This window comes from Myxine glutinosa, chromosome 1, assembly GCF_964187855.1.
Source record: "Myxine glutinosa chromosome 1, kmMyxGlut1.1, whole genome shotgun sequence".
NCBI classification, from domain to species: domain Eukaryota; kingdom Metazoa; phylum Chordata; class Myxini; order Myxiniformes; family Myxinidae; genus Myxine; species Myxine glutinosa.
In genome coordinates, this window is record NC_136261.1 from 362,629,334 (window position 1) to 362,648,112 (window position 18,779).

Genomic DNA, 18,779 nt, shown 5'->3' on the forward strand with positions numbered 1-18,779 from the left:
TCGGACCCGATTGAGCGGTTTTAATTCGGGCGATGCTAGGTCAATGGATGGAAAATGACAATGATGGCCAGGTTGGAAGTACGAAACACAGTATTTATTTACAGGTATGTATAGAACACAGACAAAGCAAAGAATCTTAACAGCCTTACCTACGTTCCCAGACAAGAGCCCTCATTAGTTCGGGGAAGGGGGGAGAGGGTAATGTGCGGGGAAGCGCGGCCGTTTCTTGCAGCTCGCCCGGATGGGCTTGGTCGTGCAGCTCATGTGAATGGGCTTGGTGGACGAAAGCCCCAGGAATCGCTCCAACCCAAGGCGCCAACAGCCAGAGACGATCGCGGCAGCGACGAAGAGCGATGACGAACCAGAGAGCGCAGGAACCAGAGGACCGATCAAGATAGCAGGAGCCCAGCGAGAGAGTGAGAGAATGTGTTATGGGCCGGGTTTTATAACACCCCAACCCCTTCCTGAATGTTCCATGGGTCTCAATTGGCCGCCAGGGGTCACGTGACGTGACAGCCCCTCATTGGCTACCCTCGGCCACTCCCCCATGCCTTCCCTTTAGCGCACATTGGTTGCTCGCTGCTCCTCCTCCCAGGAATGTCTCGTTCCTCCTTCGGGGAAGGTTTTATTCCTCCTTCAGGCATGCAGGGCCTAGTCTCGTCCCATGACGAGGCAATTTAGGCTTTAACGAGGCCTACAATCATCCTGCCTGACAACACATTATTTGTTTTCTTTCTAAACACTGGAAAGGGCCTATGCTTTACATTTAATAAGAAATAACGCTATAGGAGGCTTCATGTTGTGGTGTAACTAACTGTAGAGGGGTTGCCTTTTATTCATAAAACCGCAACAATATCAGTGGCATCGATTCATCTACGTAAGATGGTGAATCTGCAGCACTTCTTGGTGAGGCCAGTCATGTGTGTTGCACTTCCGTTGGTGACTGCACAAGCCAATTTGGAAGTAACAAAGTCTCCCACAGGTGCTACATCTGAAGTAGTTAGTGAGGTTGGCATCTCCTATAGTTGTGGGATGATGTTGTTTGCGGTGACAGCTTCTGTTGTGCAGCTGCTCCAACCACTGGTCATCATGGTGGCTTATTCCAACTCATAATTGATGTCGCCATGTGCCTCCACAGTTTGCCAGTTTCCCAAGTGTCAAAATTGATGTGCAGGGATTTCATATCCCGCTTACAGACATCCTTGTATCTCAGCTTCCGGCACCCTTTTGGTCTTTTGGTCCCAGCTATCTCCCCATATAGGGCGTCCTTTGGAATACGTCCATCTTCCATCCTGGAGAAGACTTCTGCAGTTGTGCAACTGTCCTTCCACGTGATGCCAAGGATGCATCGTAGACAGCGAAGATGAAAATTGTTGAGTCTCCGTTCTTGGCAGCGATAACTCGTCCATGTTTCACTGCCATAAAGTGTGGTGCTAATAATGCATGCCTTGCAGATCAACATATTGGTTCTGAGGGTCAGCTTGCTGTTCTTCCACGCCCTCTTTCTGAGACGACCAAAGGTGGTGGCTGCCTTCCCGATGCATACTGTTACGGACACGACTTAGATGTTGATTGACCGAGCGGAATGGCCGCCGTGTTCGCACAAGTTACTCGATTACACTCGAACGTTGGCCGAATCGCACTACGCTAGATCAATGAAGGAAAGGACACAACGGCTGGGTTAAATGACACGACACTAGGGGTACAGTTCTCAAGACCTCCGGAGGAGGATATAATATGGGGTATGCGGAACGTTTAGATTACACGGCACAAGAGGGACAGCACAGAAAGGTGGGCACTTATACACAGTCTTATCTTATCCCCGACAGACCACAGATAAACGGGACAAGACTGACTCACACAGGGATTGATGGCAAGGAAGGGCAGGCAGTTGATAGCTCAAGGTGCAGAATCGACCCGGTCCGGTCCAGAGAGGCGGGAGGTCTCTTTCAGCGCTAGGAGGTGGCGTCCTTTTGTCGTCGTAGCTGAGCCGCATCTGACGTCACCTCCGGTAAGTGGCTGCGTATATCCAGCGGGGAGTGACACGCCCTCGGCTCGTTAGCTCCGCCCCAGATGGAATCGGTCCGCCGCTTCTTATTGGGTGCGGGGGGGTTACCGGGCTCCGCCCTTGACGAGGAGCTGACAGTCAGCCCCTGTGTGGTAACCCCGTCGGAGCACGTGGTCAATGGCGGCTAACCAAGCCGGAGTGAGGACGCGCACTCCCCGCGCCACTACCGCGCCGCCCCCGCTGTTGTTGTCGTTGGTGTTGTGGTTTCAGTTCCATGAGGAAGAGATGCGGGGAGGTATTGGGAGGTCCTAAACTTGCTACTGGTGCCATACAATCACATTCTGGTGCAACGAAGAGTCAGAATTAATGGAAACGAGTCCTTAACTGACATAGACTAAGTATAACTAGCAAGATGTCCTATAGTTGTCTACGTGAGATGCGGTGAACCTGGGTGCGACATTTAATGGGGGAAAAAGGGGAAGGTCGGGGCTACAGAGTGTTGTTTACAGACAATGGGACTAGGGAATGGGGGATTGGGGATAGTTGGGGAGTATTGGGGAAATAGGGGAATATTTACAAGCGGATATGGATGGAGGCCAAATCCCATATCCGCAACAATACGTTTAGTTCATCATCAAGAGACAGGTTGTTAGTCACCATAGACCCAAGATAACTGAATTTGCTGACTACTTCCAGCGCAGTGTTGTTTAGTGTAATCAGAGGCTGGGTTGCGACACCTTGTCCCATCACCACTGTTTTCTTAACAATGATGGTGAGAGAGAACATCATGCACACGAGAGAGAGAGAGAGAGATGATCAATTAGCTTCTGGAGCTGGTCTTCTGTTTGGGTGACAAGTGCAGCGTCGTCTGCATCGAGACGTTCACTGATCAGGACATGCCGCAATTTTGTCTTTGCCTTTAATCTTGACAGGTTACACAGCGTGCCATCTCTCCTTGTGTGAAGGCAGATTCCTTCCATATCTGCAGGAAAGGAATACCTCAGAAGTACCGGGAAGTAAATACCAAACAGAGTTGGAGCCAGGACGCAGCCCTGCTTCACTCTGCTTGATCTTTTCATATACATTGTTACGGATCTCGGGGGTCGGCTCTCCCCTTATCAAGGGGGGGTTAATCCCCTTGTCCTTTTAGCTGGCCGTCCCGAGTCCTGGGAAGTTATAACGTTCCTTCCGGTCGGTGGGAAGTAGGGTTGTTGGTCGAGTCTTAGTCCAATTACCTAAGTACTACCACCGGCCGTAAAACAAGGAGATAACTCCCACCCGAGCCGCAGCGTTAGTGGATACGCCGAGCGAAGCGAGCCGCGACTCGGGCCGTTAACAATGACTAAACCCGATTATAGCGGTTCCTAATCGTGCCACAGGTACTCAATTGAGAAAAGACGAAAGCAAAGGGATTAAGACGAAACCAGAAAGAACAGGCAAATTGATTACAAACAAAAAGAGAGGAAAGGAAAGAATGTACAAGAAAGGAAGAAGAAGCAGGACACAGGGCAGTCTTAAAGCAGTCTTATTCTATACCCCAGACAAACATACACACTCACACGGGGACTGTAGCTGGTGGATGGTCAGATAGATGGGGTCCAGGCTCCAGTCGGCTCCAGTCCAGGCTCCGGCTCCGTGGGCGAAAACCCGGCAGGCAGCTCTGCGTATCATTGGAACGCGACCGGACCTTACATATAGCGGGGGGAGTGGGATGCTTCGCACGTAATAACTGTACGTTCGCGCCAAACGCTCTCCCTCTCAAAGTCCTCTTATCAGCACCAGCAAGTGTCCTCTTCCAAATGTGCGCTCCGTATCAGTCTTTATTAGCGCCACTCTCGCACGAGTCCTTTTGCAATGCACTCTCCCGACCGAGTCCAACCAGCACTCTCTCATCAAAGGAAGTCCTTGTGCGCAGTCCCAAGTCGTGTGTGCAGTCTCAAGTCCGTGAAAGGGCTTTGCGTTCACGCTTATATAACGCGATCACGACGCGGGCCTCAAGGCCACGCCTGTCGGTGATGTTACATCAGCCCTGGTTGGCTGGTGAGGGCTTACCGGCCACGCCTTTGACGGCTGGTTGACAGGCCACACCTTCTTCTTGGCGTTCCGCCCAATTTTTCCTCAGGCCTGACCGCATAGTTTATGGCGGCTTGAGCGAGCGCTAAGGTGGCTGCTGCTGGCAGAGGCGCGTAATGGCATCTCTGGGAGAGAGAGGTTGGCAAAATGGCCGGAATTGGATTGGGGACCTACTCTTTAATTGACGCAATGCAGATTCAGCTATTGAAAACACGGCCTTATCTAAAACACATAATAATGAAATAACTAAAGTTCTATGGTGGCCTCCGTGTTGCTTGTGGACTAACTAGGGGTGCAACCTTTAACCTTTTAATAATGGGATATTTACAAGTAATTATTTACAAGTGAGGGTTCTAAAACCGCAGTAATATATATATATATATATATATAAATATATATATATATATATATATATATATATCTATATATATATATATATATATATATATATATATATTGTTGCGGAGATGAGGACTGTATTTTTTTGATTGTGTGCTGTACTATTATTATTATTGGTTGTTCTGCGCCCCCTACCTCCGGAGCTGTGTAAAGGTGAAAGGGCATCCCATAATTAGTCCACAAGCATACACGTCAGCCAAGTAATAGAATACCCCTGTTGATAGTTATCTCTTATTCTGTGTTCTAGGGTAAGGCTGTGTCTCCCATTAATTGAAGTACTCCATTGCACCAGTGAAAGAGAATAGATCCCCTTTCATTCCCATCCCCAAAATCCCCATTTCCTTCACATCCCTTTTCGTAATTGCCGAGCCCTCGATTGCCATATTACATCCCCTCTCGTCATTGCTGAGCCCTCGATTCTCAATCACCTCCCCTCCAATAACCGCCATTGACCATGTGCTTGAGTCGGAGAAGAAAGGCGTGTCTCCACCTCGTCATAGAGGGGAGGAGGGGCGTACCCGCCCGTCGTCATCGAGGGCGGAGCCCGAGGGTCGCGCGACCAACCAGGGCCGAGGTGAGCACCCCGATGGGCGTGTCCAAAACGCCGGCGGCTTAATCGCTGGAGGCGCTATAAAAGGGCGCGCACGGAAGTGAGTCGTGAGTTGGTTGCACAGTTGGTCTGAGTTGGTCGTCAAGAAAGAGAGTCGTGAAGAACCAGTCAGGAGAGTTGGTTGCACAGTTGGTCTGAGTCGGTTGCCAGTAGAGTTGGTCTGAGTTGGTCTTGGTGAGAAAGAGCTGAGTCGGTCGTCAAGTGGAGAGTGGTGAAGAGTCAGTCAGTAGAGTCGGTGGTCAGTGGTGGCGTTGGTTGCGGTGAGGAGTCGGTGGTAAAGAGTGAGGGACCAAGAAAGAGTTGAGGGTTTGGACCAGACGAGTCGGACAAGGCCTGGCAAAGCACGCGACGTACACAGCAGCCAAAACAGCAGCGTGGGGCCTGAACGGCGGCTGCTAAACGCGCCGGTTGTGCTGCGGGACCCCCTTTGACCTCCCTCTCCCTCCAGCCATCCACCTCCTGCCTTTCCACCCTTCTTGTGGACGTGAGTTTGTTCTGTTTGTTCTGTCCTGGGAATAAGTTAAGTCTGTAGATAAGCTAGTATTTGCACTGTGTCACCTGCGTCTTATGTGTTGTAAATAAACCTTGATTGCTCCTTTTTTTAATATGTGTGGATAATAATAAATCCCATTACTCGTCTGTACGTCTTCTCGTTTTATTCCTTTTCCTCTGCATTTCGTCGTTTTTGTCTTTTCCCTGATTGAGCAGCTGCGGTGCGATACGGCCAAAGTTCTGGGTGAATCGGGTGAGTCAGGGATCCTGTAACGGTCGCGGTAATACACCACCGCTCGGTAAATAACATCTTAATCCGCGATCTGTAACAATTGGTGTCTGGGAGTGGAATTCGGGGCCCGAACCAAATTTTTTTAAAACATCTAGACAAAATTTGGTCAAAATTTGGAGCGGACGAAATTTGTTTTGTTTTAAAGCAAAACCCGAATTTTGAAATCGCGCCATGGCTGGTCAAGGCGACGGGATGCCGGTGGGAGAGATAGACGGGGTAGAATCGACCCAGGACCTCGGGGAAATGTATGTGGAGGAAAGGGTGGAGGAGAGTAAAGAAGGTGTGGTTGAGGGAGTATCAGATGCACAAAATGGCGTCCGCGCGCACGTGGGTGTAGCGGCACCAAATTTAGCCGCGCCCGTGGTCGTGGCAGCCGAGCCAGAGATGCCAATGAATTGGAACCTGTTTATGAAACAGATGATGGCCTTTATGGTAAAAACAGACGATAATTTCAAAGGGATGGAAAACAGGATAGGGGGCCAAATGGGACAAATGGGGAACCGGATGGATGCTCGGAGTGAGCAAATTGAAGCAACAATAAACGGAATGAGGGCCGATAGGAAGGAAAGGGAGCAGAGGGACAGAGACCGCAAGTTGGGCGAAAGGGTCCCAGGGGTGCACGAGGTGGTAAAGCGGGTCGAAAAGCGCTGGTTGAGCGAAGCGGAGAAAAGCGCGGGTACAATGACGGGGGTAGAAATCGCGACACGGGGTTTGGAAAAGCCGGCGACCGATGAGGTTAAGGGTGTTTTATTAAAGCCAGCGGTCGTCGAGGTGAGTAAAGAAAAAGCGGAAGTGGGCATTGAAATTGAAGAGATGACGGAGGTAGCCCGGGAATTGCAGGGAGAAATGGAAAATGTACAAAGTCCCTGCTCAAATCATGATGATGTACTCGCTAATCCAAATGGAAGTTTGCAGGTTTTGGTGCAGGGAGGAAGAAGAACCCCGAAGGTGAGACGTGCTGTTGTGTATTGTGCGGGGAGATTTTGTAAAAGGATGTTTGGCGACAAAAGAATTTTCGCGCGCTTGGGATCCAGGAGGCATCCGGGCGTTGGTGAAGGGTACCGTGTGAGTGGAAATGGCACGCGTGGGAGGAAAAAGTGTGCGTCGGCGAGTGGGTGTGCTATAAAGTGTGGGAGTGAAACCGAGTGCGAGCGAGAATGCACGTCGGGGTGTACGAAGTGTGACACGGAGAGTAAGGTGGTGGTGGAACGTGTGCGAGAAAGCACACCTGAATTGGTCATGGCGCGAGTGTGGGAGAGCCCATCCGAGCGCGTTAGTGGGTGGATGCAAGAGTGCACGCCCATGGTGAGTGTTACGGAGGACGTAACGGAGGAGAGGTGTGGACCAAAGTGTGCGCAAGAGTGTGCGCGAGAGGTGTGGTGTGTAACAGGGAGAGCGTTGGTGGAATGTACGGACGGCGTTGGAACGCCGGGTTTGGTGAGGGTGAAAGGGGTAGCGTATGCTTGTAAGCATGCAAGTAAAGCATCGACGGTAACCGGGTTAGCGGTTAGGGCGACGGATAGCCGATACGAGCACTCGGTGCGAGGGGTGCTTTGTTGGGTGCGAGGCCCGGCGCGGGTCGATGCTGCGTCGCTTCTCTTCGAAGCGTCGTTGCCGATTCGGGCTTGGCCCCGCCCCGCATGGTCGAGTCCGGGCCTTGGCGGGCGAGGCGACCGGTCCGGTTCAAGGGCGAGTGGGAGGAAGCGGAACGGTGCCCCCTCGAGGGGACGGGGTTCCGACCGGGGGAAATTGAGCCATCGGGCCCGGGACCGCAAGGTGCCGCGCCGAGATGGTGCGTGGAACCTCGGTCCAACCAAACCACCTCCCTTGAACCGAAAGCCGGACGGATTCAACCTGCAGGCGACCAAACCACCCGAATTCATTGCTCGGCTTTACGAAGCCGAGTTTAATGATGTCACGACGCACCGAGGCTAGGGTATAGCGGACTGTGATGATGATAGTAGTGATTTGATACGAAATTTAGAAAAGTGAGTAGAATTGGCAGTAAATGGGAAATTTTTGATTTGTTGGATTTGGACGAACAAAATTTATAGTGAGAAATGCCCCGCTGTGGTGGGATGGCAACGCTGGCATCCCTCACAGAAGGGTGGGGCAAATGCGCAATAGTTTATGGGGTGGCTATGACAACCGAGCCAGGGAGGGCTTGGATAATGATAGGGATCTAGAAGAGATTGACATTAGGTAACGTTAAGTTTAGTTAGTGACTGATACCTGTAGTGGGGACGCAGGTAGATTAGTATGGATGATAATGACGTGGGAGCACAATAGTTTAAAGGGGCGACTGGGAAGCGCAAGTTTCAGAGGGGAGTAGTTAGCTGAGATGATGCCGTGTGTGTGAGGATTGAACAGGTGTGATTGAACAGGTGTGATTGCACAGGTGTGCAACTGAACAGGTGTGTGGAGCAGTGTATGAGTGAGTGATGGTGATGTGTGTTGTGTTGACCAACTGGTCCAGGAAGAGGAGGAGGGTGCAGGTGGCACCAGGTATGATTGCACAGGTGTGCAACAACAGGTGAATGGAGGACAGGTGTATGGAATAAATGGTATGGAGTATTGGAATGGATGGTCGTGGAGTGAGTATGGTGGAAATTGTGGAGTGGAGTGGATGGTGCGAAGGTGTGAATGGGGGAAGAGTGGACCCCCATCACGGATACCCGGGGCGGGTAGTGTAAGTGTTAGGTAGAGGGTATAGGTAAATTGTGGTTGGATATTGGCATCTGTGGTGCGAGGTGAAAGAATGGTATTTGGATGGGTGCATTAATGTTGTGGAAATGGCTGCGCGTGTAGCCTGTTAGTGTGTGTAGTTGGTTGGGCGCTCCACCACTGTGAGGATGTCGGCCAGGTGAGGCCGCAGGTGGGCTCTGGGAGCCGGTAGTAGTTGTTGTGGATGGGGCCCGAGGATCCGGAGGACGGACCCGGGTAGCCCAGTGCCAGAGGGCACCGAGTGGGGTGACAGAGCCAGGAGGGGCTGTCCCCAGTTAGTTAGGTTAGGGTGAGGAGCTAGGTAAGCTCGGGTGGCAACTGCAATGGTGGAGGTGTGCAGGTGGGTAGACCTGCTGGGAGAGCTACACGTCGCAGCCCAGAAATTGTGCGAGGGCACCGGGGGATGAATCGGGGGAGTGAGACCCCAAATTGAGAAGCACCACAGTTTGGTCAATGGGAATTGGTTTTTTAAAACCCATAGTGTAAGTGGCCAATGAATTGGCAGGGAAAGACCCCGGGTAGTGTAAAGTGTGTTAATGTCATTTAGAAAGTAGTTAGGATGAAGTCTCCTCGCACCATCTGCATCCACTCACCTGAGGTGACAGGAACTCCACACCATGCCATGTTTAATTATTTTTACTGTGCAAATGTTTGGAATGTGAGACGCATCATGACGTGGGTGTGACATTGTGCTTTGTGTTCCATCTCTTCCTCCTTATGAGGATTGATGATAAATTTGGTGATGACAAATTTTGGATAGAGGGATTGTGGTGACGAATTTGGTATAGGAGAAATATGGGGAAGACGTGACAGTAGTGACGAATTTGTAAATGGGTAGATTTTGTAAATATGGGGTAAGGGCAAGGGTAGTGTATGACAGGGGGGTGACGTACGGTAGGGACGAGCTTTCTCACTTCGCCCTCCGTACGCATTTCGCCTTGCATTGCCTTATTGATGTGTACCCTTGTGACCTTACCCCTCGCTCAATTGTCTTTCCCCTTTTGTCTCCCACATGACCTGTGCGCCATTGGGTGCCGAGGGGAGCGTGCGTGGGTCGGCCATTGTGCGCCCGAAATTCCCAGAACCAGCTGTCTGCATCGATGCACCACATTATGGACCACATGTCTGTGGCCGAGCACCAATTATGGACCCCATGGGTTGGGGCATGGCCCCTCTGCTGGAACCGGCCATGAGGGCCCGAAATCTTGCTGGCGGACCATGGCCACAGGGCACCGATGCCCCACAGGTGAACCACACTAGTCGGCCCTGTGGGCCATAAATAAAATAAATAAAAAGGACACATTGGGTGCAAGTTTTAATACAAATAGGCCGCCAGTAAGCAAAGCAAAAGAATGACAACATCTGGAAGACAAATAATAATTACCAGCAGAGGGAGCCGAAGAGCAAGAGATCACCTGCAGGGTTAGGGGTTGTTGATTTTATTTTTATGGAACACTGATAAACATTGATGAACAATGGTGACTGCACCGATTGGTGCTTGAGGATGTGTTGGTGCGTTATAGGTGCTTTCATGGTGCGTCGATGCAGAGCAGACTGTCTCCCGTCCCCCCCCCCCCCCCCCCAGAAAGAACAATCACAGGTCCTGGGTTAGTTTTGTAAATAAAAATAGCGTCATTGTAAATAATGCTCCCCACCGTCAGTGTATAGTTTGAAGACCATTCCGCAATTCGGTTAACTGTGGGCGTAAGTCTGTTAGGCAGGGTGCAATGGAGCAGCGGGACACATTTATTTATGTTTTAAAACTGTCGCACTCAGGGTCAGGTTAAAAATAGAGGGAACTACACCTACGTGTCACACTAAAAATAAAAGTTGTAGGCCCGGGCCGTGCCTAAGAGGAGGAGGGTGCAGTGTTGCGGAGATGAGGACTGTATTTTTTTGATTGTGTGCTGTACTATTATTATTATTGGTTGTTCTGCGCCCCCTACCTCCGGAGCTGTGTAAAGGTGAAAGGGCATCCCATAATTAGTCCACAAGCATACACGTCAGCCAAGTAATAGAATACCCCTGTTGATAGTTATCTCTTATTCTGTGTTCTAGGGTAAGGCTGTGTCTCCCATTAATTGAAGTACTCCATTGCACCAGTGAAAGAGAATAGATCCCCTTTCATTCCCATCCCCAAAATCCCCATTTCCTTCACATCCCTTTTCGTCATTGCCGAGCCCTCGATTGCCATATTACATCCCCTCTCGTCATTGCTGAGCCCTCGATTCCCAATCACCTCCCCTCCAATAACCGCCATTGACCATGTGCTTGAGTCGGAGAAGAAAGGCGTGTCTCCACCTCGTCATAGAGGGGAGGAGGGGCGTACCCGCCTGTCGTCATCGAGGGCGGAGCCCGAGGGTCGCGCGACCAACCAGGGCCGAGGTGAGCACCCCGATGGGCGTGTCCAAAACGCCGGCGGCTTAATCGCTGGAGGCGCTATAAAAGGGCGCGCACGGAAGTGAGTCGTGAGTTGGTTGCACAGTTGGTCTGAGTCGGTTGCCAGTAGAGTTGGTCTGAGTTGGTCTTGGTGAGAAAGAGCTGAGTCGGTCGTCAAGTGGAGAGTGGTGAAGAGTCAGTCAGTAGAGTCGGTGGTCAGTGGTGGCGTTGGTTGCGGTGAGGAGTCGGTGGTAAAGAGTGAGGGACCAAGAAAGAGTTGAGGGTTTGGACCAGACGAGTCGGACAAGGCCTGGCAAAGCACGCGACGTACACAGCAGCCAAAACAGCAGCGTGGGGCCTGAACGGCGGCTGCTAAACGCGCCGGTTGTGCTGCGGGACCCCCTTTGACCTCCCTCTCCCTCCAGCCATCCACCTCCTGCCTTTCCACCCTTCTTGTGGACGTGAGTTTGTTCTGTTTGTTCTGTCCTGGGAATAAGTTAAGTCTGTAGATAAGCTAGTATTTGCACTGTGTCACCTGCGTCTTATGTGTTGTAAATAAACCTTGATTGCTCCTTTTTTTTATATGTGTGGATAATAATAAATCCCATTACTCGTCTGTACGTCTTCTCGTTTTATTCCTTTTCCTCTGCATTTCGTCGTTTTTGTCTTTTCCCTGATTGAGCAGCTGCGGTGCGATACGGCCAAAGTTCTGGGTGAATCGGGTGAGTCAGGGATCCTGTAACGGTCGCGGTAATACACCACCGCTCGGTAAATAACATCTTAATCCGCGATCTGTAACAATATATATATATAATATATATATGAATTGTGGGAGAATGTTGGTTCTGTGACAACCCCAATTTAACATTGAAGTGAATGGGGATGGAAAAAACATTATTTGACACCCTCCCAAAATATATTGCTTCAATTTTTTTAAGTAAGCAGGTTGGCTCTTAATTAAACAAATATTAAATTCTCAATAGACAACCACTCAGCAGATTTCCCCACTACAATTCCCCCACAATTTCCGAGGTCTGTGGCGAGTGGGGTGGATGAGGAAGACTCTTAAAATGCAGGTCCTCGATTGTTGCAGCTGTGGCGCGGGCTGTATGTGGCCAAGCATTGTCATGCTGCAGCAAAACACCGGTAGTGAGTAGTCCATGATGTTTTGATCTGATTGCTGGTTTCAGATTATTTTTAAGCAGGTCGCCGTTTGATGTGCTGGTGACTGTGGTCCCTCTGGGTATGTAATGCTCTACAAGTGGGCCTCAGCTATCCCAGAAGAGCGTCAGCATCACTTGGACAGCTGTGTGCGGAATTTTTTGGGCTTCGGTGAAGTTGAATGGCGCCACTCTTTGGTTGCCCTTTTCGTTTCTGGCTGAAAGTAGTAGACCCAGCTTTCATCCCCGCGCTGTAAGAAAGCGTCGCTTTCTGTTTCGTAACGTCACAGAAGTTCTTCACATGCGTCCACTCACCATTCTTTCAGTTGGTGTGTGAGTTGTTTAGGCACCCATGTTTTGGCCAGCGGTCGGGAAGCGGTCAGACAAACAACTAAGTCTGGGGACCGTCGTGAGTAACCGCTTCTTTTTATGGTCTTAAAGATCGTGAAAAAATAATCTGGAAGTTTAATGATGCTGAAGCAATCTTATGCACATCACCCTTATGCACTGTAATAAGATGACGAGTCGCAGTTTAGGAGATGGAAGCTTTATTGTCACCATTGAAGATCGTCCGCAGCGTCAATCGTCATTTTCTTCACCCTGGCCCTCTCACATGCCACGCCCACTCATGCTGGAAATTAATTCCGGGTTTTACCGCCTTTTTTTTCTTACTGCCACGAAGTGTCTATTACATCACCTTGTCCAACACGTTACATTAGTTCCTCATACCTGGTGTCTGTGTCCTTAAGGACTTCCTTAATGACAGTAAATTTCGTGTTTGGAATATTTTCAATTTCGACTGCCAGGCTGGCAGACAGAGTAAAAAATATCTCACGCCTCTCTACACTTGTGCAATTGGGACAAATTCAAAGCCAAATTACTGTTCAACAGCAAACTTGTCTTCCTATTCATGTTCAAAATATAACATTCAATCGAAATAAGTTGTTCCACGAACAAAACTGACAGAACAGATGGACGGACATGAACCAATTGCTTAACCCCGCTTTTCCCTTCGCGTGCGCGGAGTAATGAAAGGCAGGACTGGACGAAGGCTTTTATAGCATCCAACGTCTGCCACGGTACCAACAAAAACTTTTTGATTTTTACAAGGACATCTGCCGTCATGTTAATAACCAACGAGCAGATGTTCTCGTCCGATATACCGGAATATCAATGGAAACTCCAAGGTAGTGATAGCGGTCCACACTACCTGGAACTGGCATCGGTCTACCATGGATGGAGAATGCCGTATTGTCTACACCGACATCCTGTTGGCAGTGCAATTACAGGGAGGCACAATTTACAGGCTTAAAAAAGAAAGAAATAATTTGCTTATTATCAGTTTAATAGCAAGTGGTCCCACAGAGCAGGACTTGTCTATTAAATGTATTTTTGGTATCGAGAGTTAGACAAGGGGCTTGATCGTTCGCTCCACGCAACTACCCGGTATTGCAGCGATTATATTGCAAATCATGACAATCAGCATTGTGCTGTTCCTGATCAAAACATCCCAGCAAGGAATACAGAAGCCAACCTGGAAGTCCCGCAGGACTGAATTTATTCTCTTTAGTTCTACCACAAGGAGTCTCGCTTCAAAGAGTTCTCACACTATATATCCGGGAGAACTTCATGTTGAATTTCAGTGACCGTACAATCTGCTTCATTCCCCAAATCTTTTTCAATGCCTCTTCTTTTCGTGAGACTAGATAGACAATGGTCAAGGCACATTATGAAGCGATCTACGTCTTTCCGCGTTATACCGATAGATGCAGCCGCATTCAGATAGGCACAAGGATAGTGTGAGCTGTGAGCTCCGAATCCCTCAAACTTGTATCCTCCAACAACAGATTCAACTCCCCGTGAAATCACCCTGCAAAGAGGAACAAGATCGGATGAGGTGAAGCTGTTGCGGTAAAATATCCGTTCTGAAAGGGATCAGAAAACAGTGAGCAAACATACCATTCTGTAGGCCTCACCTTGCTCCAGAAACGTGTCGCGTGAAGAGCATCGAACGCAAGCGCATCACCTCAGTCGTGCCCCGTATGCACTCCAGGTTGGATAGTGACAATGCTGCCACAGAAGGCAAATTGTTTGTCAATATTAGTTTTAAATAATCACCTCCGTTCAGGGATTATAAAAATATACCTTCTGATGAAAAATTGCAGCTAAATCCATCAAAAAGTATTTTTACGATTACAAATACAAAACAAATAATTTACTTGGTTTGTAAACTGTGCAATGTATACGAATGGGGAAGACGAACAAGAATTGACATCACACAATTTTCACCCTTTTATTTCTTGTCCAACATGTGAAACACTGACCTGGTCTGAATCCAAATTGACGATTCAGACCAGGTCACTCAACTCTGGACATGCTGCTTCTGCTGTCTCAACCATGAATGGAGGTCCTCAATGTCAAACAGGAAATTAGAGCTGTCTCCCTTGACATATCACGTGCCTTCGATACGGTCTGGCACCCCGCTCTGCTCACGAAACTCTCCTCCTATGGTATGCATGGTTATCTCCACGCATGGCTTGCGGACTTCCTCTGTGGTCCTAGTCAATGTGTGGCCCTGAATGGATTTCTCTCATCTCCCCTTCCTGTTCAGGCTGGAGTTCCCCAAGGCAGTGTTCTGGGCCCTGTGCTTTTTCTGGTCTTCATCAATGATCTTTTCTACCCCCATGTCTCTGGAAAATCCTCTATCTCTTTTCTGATGACTTCACTCTCTGCCGCTCCATTCCTCATCCCTCAGATCGGCAGTCTGCAGCCTCCTCACTCTCTGCAGACCTGGACAAAATCGGACTGGTCATACAAGTGGAACATGTCTTTCAATCCTGACAAATGTCAGACTCTCACAATGTCTCTCTGAAAAGACCGTCTGGACAACCCTCCCATCTACTTTTCTCAACAATCCTCTCCAAGAAGTTCTGTTGCTCAAGCTCTTAGGTCTCTCAATCTGCCATAAAACCACATTTCCAAACTAGTCTCCAAAGCCAGTCGCCGTCTGGGCATCCTCCGTCGTGCGAAGTCCTTTCTTGGCACACCTGAGCTCCTCACCACATACAAGGCTTTCATCCGCAGCTCATTGGAATACTGCTCTCCTCTCTGGGCTGTTCCTCCTGCCTCACACCGGGCTCGGCTTCACGCTGTTGAAACCAAAGCTTTCAGAATCATTGGAATCTCCCGCGATGAAGCTAACTCTGAGGGCCTTTCACTCACTCACCGCAGGCAGGTTGGTGGTCTTTCTGTCTTCTACCGACTCCTCTCTGGCCTAGCCGCCCCCACCCCCAGCCCTGTCTGTGCTCTGTCCCCCAAATACTCCTACAGGTCGCACACGATCTGCCAGCAACCCTCTTCTTGTGAAACTGCCAAAATCAAGACTCTCTATTTACCTTCACTCTTTCATTCCTCTTTTCTCCTGCCTCCTGAACAAACTTCCTCACTCTCTTCAATCCCACTCCTCCTTCCAGGTCTTTAAAACAGCTGTTCACCACCATCTCTTATCTTCCCCCATCTAAAACCTTGATCTTTTCTACCCCCGTTAATTCACCCCAGATCCACTTTTCTGAAATACCGACTTCTTTCCTGGAAGACCTAGCTGTGTCCATGTGGTTTTACCTCTCCCACCCCCAACCCCCTTACCATGCCCCCCTCACCCCCCCCCAAGCCTTCTCCCTCCCACAGATCTCCCAATGTCCCTGCTCTCAAATGTTGTACTTGTGTGCTTCCCCCTCTCTCCCCATCCTGTCTCTCGCTCCCTTTATTATGTCTTATGTGTCAGTTTTTTTTTTGTCATTAATGTTAGCTCTTGCACGAGCCTCGACCTTGAATACCAAAAAAAAGAAAGAAAAAAAAGGAAGTGACAACTCGCGACTCATTATTTTCATCCTTTTCAAGAGTTCGAAAAATAAATCACTACAGGGCCGACTTCATCTGGTGTTAAAAAAGCATAACCCTATGCTAATGGCTGACGAATTTGTGGCAACCGTACCGGAACCTTTCATGAACGACCGCACCGGAACCTTTGTGGAGAACAAGAAAATGGTGCATGTTGTGACGACATACTAATATATGGTTTTGTATACAGAAATCGAGATCCATGGAGGAGCTAAACGATGGAGGGCAGCAGGTACATCAATTGGCAAAGGATCAAAAAAGAAGAAGCACACAAATGGATGAAGGACAAAAATTAAATGTGTGAAGTTTTCAGTTAAAGTAGAAGAGAGTGGGTTAATATTGGAGAAAGCATTCAGATGTGACAATGTACTCTTGGAAGACTGGAGGAAGGGGCACGGAGACAACAGACAGAATCAGTCACACAGACGGATGAAGGAATGGAGATGAGCGTTCGCAGCCAATAGGGGATGGTCAGCAGATATGGGGTGCTGAAAGAACGTGTGCGACCAGGGCTGGCTGGGAATGAGGTCAGAAATGCGGCCATAGAAACCCAAGTCAACCCAACCTGCCTTCGATTGGCAAAAGCAGACTTTGGGGCATTGCCCCCTGCAGAGATATGCCAATAAAATGAAGGGCCTTGGACTCGCTCAAGCGGGAGCAAGATGGGAAGCAGCTGCACCAACCCAGTGAAGAGCGAGACTCCATATCAGATTAATATAACACCCAAGGTACAAAAACATTTCCTCTCAGCTGCAGTGAACCCACGTACCAAGTGAGACAGGATTGTGTGGCGTGTGCAGAACTCTTTCTCCATACTTCTTTGCAATTTCAACCAGCTGTGCCTTCAGATAATTATACATCTCCTGCAAAAGATGAAGGAATGCAAGCAATTTTACATCCATGTTATATTATAGAACTAAACACTCACTCTCCATGCATTTGAGTCTTTGCGTTGTGGTTAGTGTTAGTGTCTACCTGTGTTTTAAGCACCCTCTGTTGATCAGAACCCCTGCAAAAATTGCTTGTTTGACACGGGTTCATGGTCATCATTCCAGGTATTATATACGCATATATAGTTATGGAAATGCCGAAGGGGTTAATTATTCATCAGTTATCTCTTAATGAATGTTAACACAAGTGTTTGTAACCTCGATGAGGAATGACTATAAATGTCTGTCTCGGCAGTTCCTCGTCAGCCTAGTTCCTTGTGCGCTGCTTTTCCCTCTATGTGGTCAGCTGGGTGGGAGAGGGAGAGGGTGCGATTATAAAAGGCAGCGACGCTTGCGTGCACCAGGGAGACACCACACCACGGTGAGTGCATGCTGGAGAGACCCGGCGACGTCTCGGTGGAGACGCAGAGTGACGCCATAGTGAGCGCGTATACACGAGAGACCTGGGGAGACACCACAATGAAGAACCGCACATAGAGACAGCTATGTCTCTATGTGCGGCAGACAGAGTAAAAAATATCTCACGCCTCTCTACACTTGTGCAATTGGGACAAATTCAAAGCCAAATTACTGTTCAACAGCAAACTTGTCTTCCTATTCATGTTCAAAATATAACATTCAATCGAAATAAGTTGTTCCACGAACAAAACTGACAGAACAGATGGACGGACATGAACCAATTGCTTAACCCCGCTTTTCCCTTCGCGTGCGCGGAGTAATGAAAGGCAGGACTGGACGAAGGCTTTTATAGCATCCAACGTCTGCCACGGTACCAACAAAAACTTTTTGATTTTTACAAGGACATCTGCCGTCATGTTAATAACCAACGAGCAGATGTTCTCGTCCGATATACCGGAATATCAATGGGAACTCCAAGGTAGTGATAGCGGTCTACACTACCTGGAACTGGCATCGGTCTACCATGGATGGAGAATGCCGTATTGTCTACACCGACATCCTGTTGGCAGTGCAATTACAGGGAGGCACAATTTACAGGCTTAAAAAAGAAAGAAATAATTTGCTTATTATCAGTTTAATAGCAAGTGGTCCCACAGAGCAGGACTTGTCTATTAAATGTATTTTTGGTATCGAGAGTTAGACAAGGGGCTTGATCGTTCGCTCCACGCAACTACCCGGTATTGCAGCGATTATATTGCAAATCATTACAATCAGCATTGTGCTGTTCCTGATCAAAACATCCCAGCAAGGAATACAGAAGCCAACCTGGAAGTCCCGCAGGACTGAATTTATTCTCGTTAGTTCTACCACAAGGAGTCTCGCTTCAAAGAGTTCTCACACTATATATCCGGGAGAACTTCATGTTGAATTTCAGTGACCGTACAATCTGCTTCATTCCCCAAATCTTTTTCAATGCCTCTTCTTTTCGTGAGACTAGATAGACAATGGTCAAGGCACATTATGAAGCGATCTACGTCTTTCCGCGTTATACCGATAGATGCAGCCGCATTCAGATAGGCACAAGGATAGTGTGAGCTGTGAGCTCCGAATCCCTCAAACTTGTATCCTCCAACAACAGATTCAACTCCCCGTGAAATCACCCTGCAAAGAGGAACAAGATCGGATGAGGTGAAGCTGTTGCGGTAAAATATCCGTTCTGAAAGGGATCAGAAAACAGTGAGCAAACATACCATTCTGTAGGCCTCACCTTGCTCCAGAAACGTGTCGCGTGAAGAGCATCGAACGCAAGCGCATCACCTCAGTCGTGCCCCGTATGCACTCCAGGTTGGATAGTGACAATGCTGCCACAGAAGGCAAATTGTTTGTCAATATT

The 18,779-nt window shown here is 48.9% G+C and overlaps 1 protein-coding gene across 1 annotated transcript; it reads right to left on the minus strand.

The window, feature by feature from the left end:
- Positions 1-13,712: 13,712 nt before the first annotated feature.
- LOC144889511 (O-phosphoseryl-tRNA(Sec) selenium transferase-like) lies at positions 13,713-17,118 on the minus strand. The gene is made up of 3 exons (XM_078769976.1): positions 16,807-17,118; positions 14,114-14,207; positions 13,713-14,007 (listed from the first exon to the last, which is right to left on the minus strand). Exons 1-3 carry the CDS (start codon positions 16,937-16,939, stop codon positions 13,746-13,748), a joined length of 489 nt encoding a protein of 162 aa, XP_078626102.1. The 5' UTR covers positions 16,940-17,118; the 3' UTR covers positions 13,713-13,745.
- Between the last annotated feature and the right edge of the window lie 1,661 nt (positions 17,119-18,779).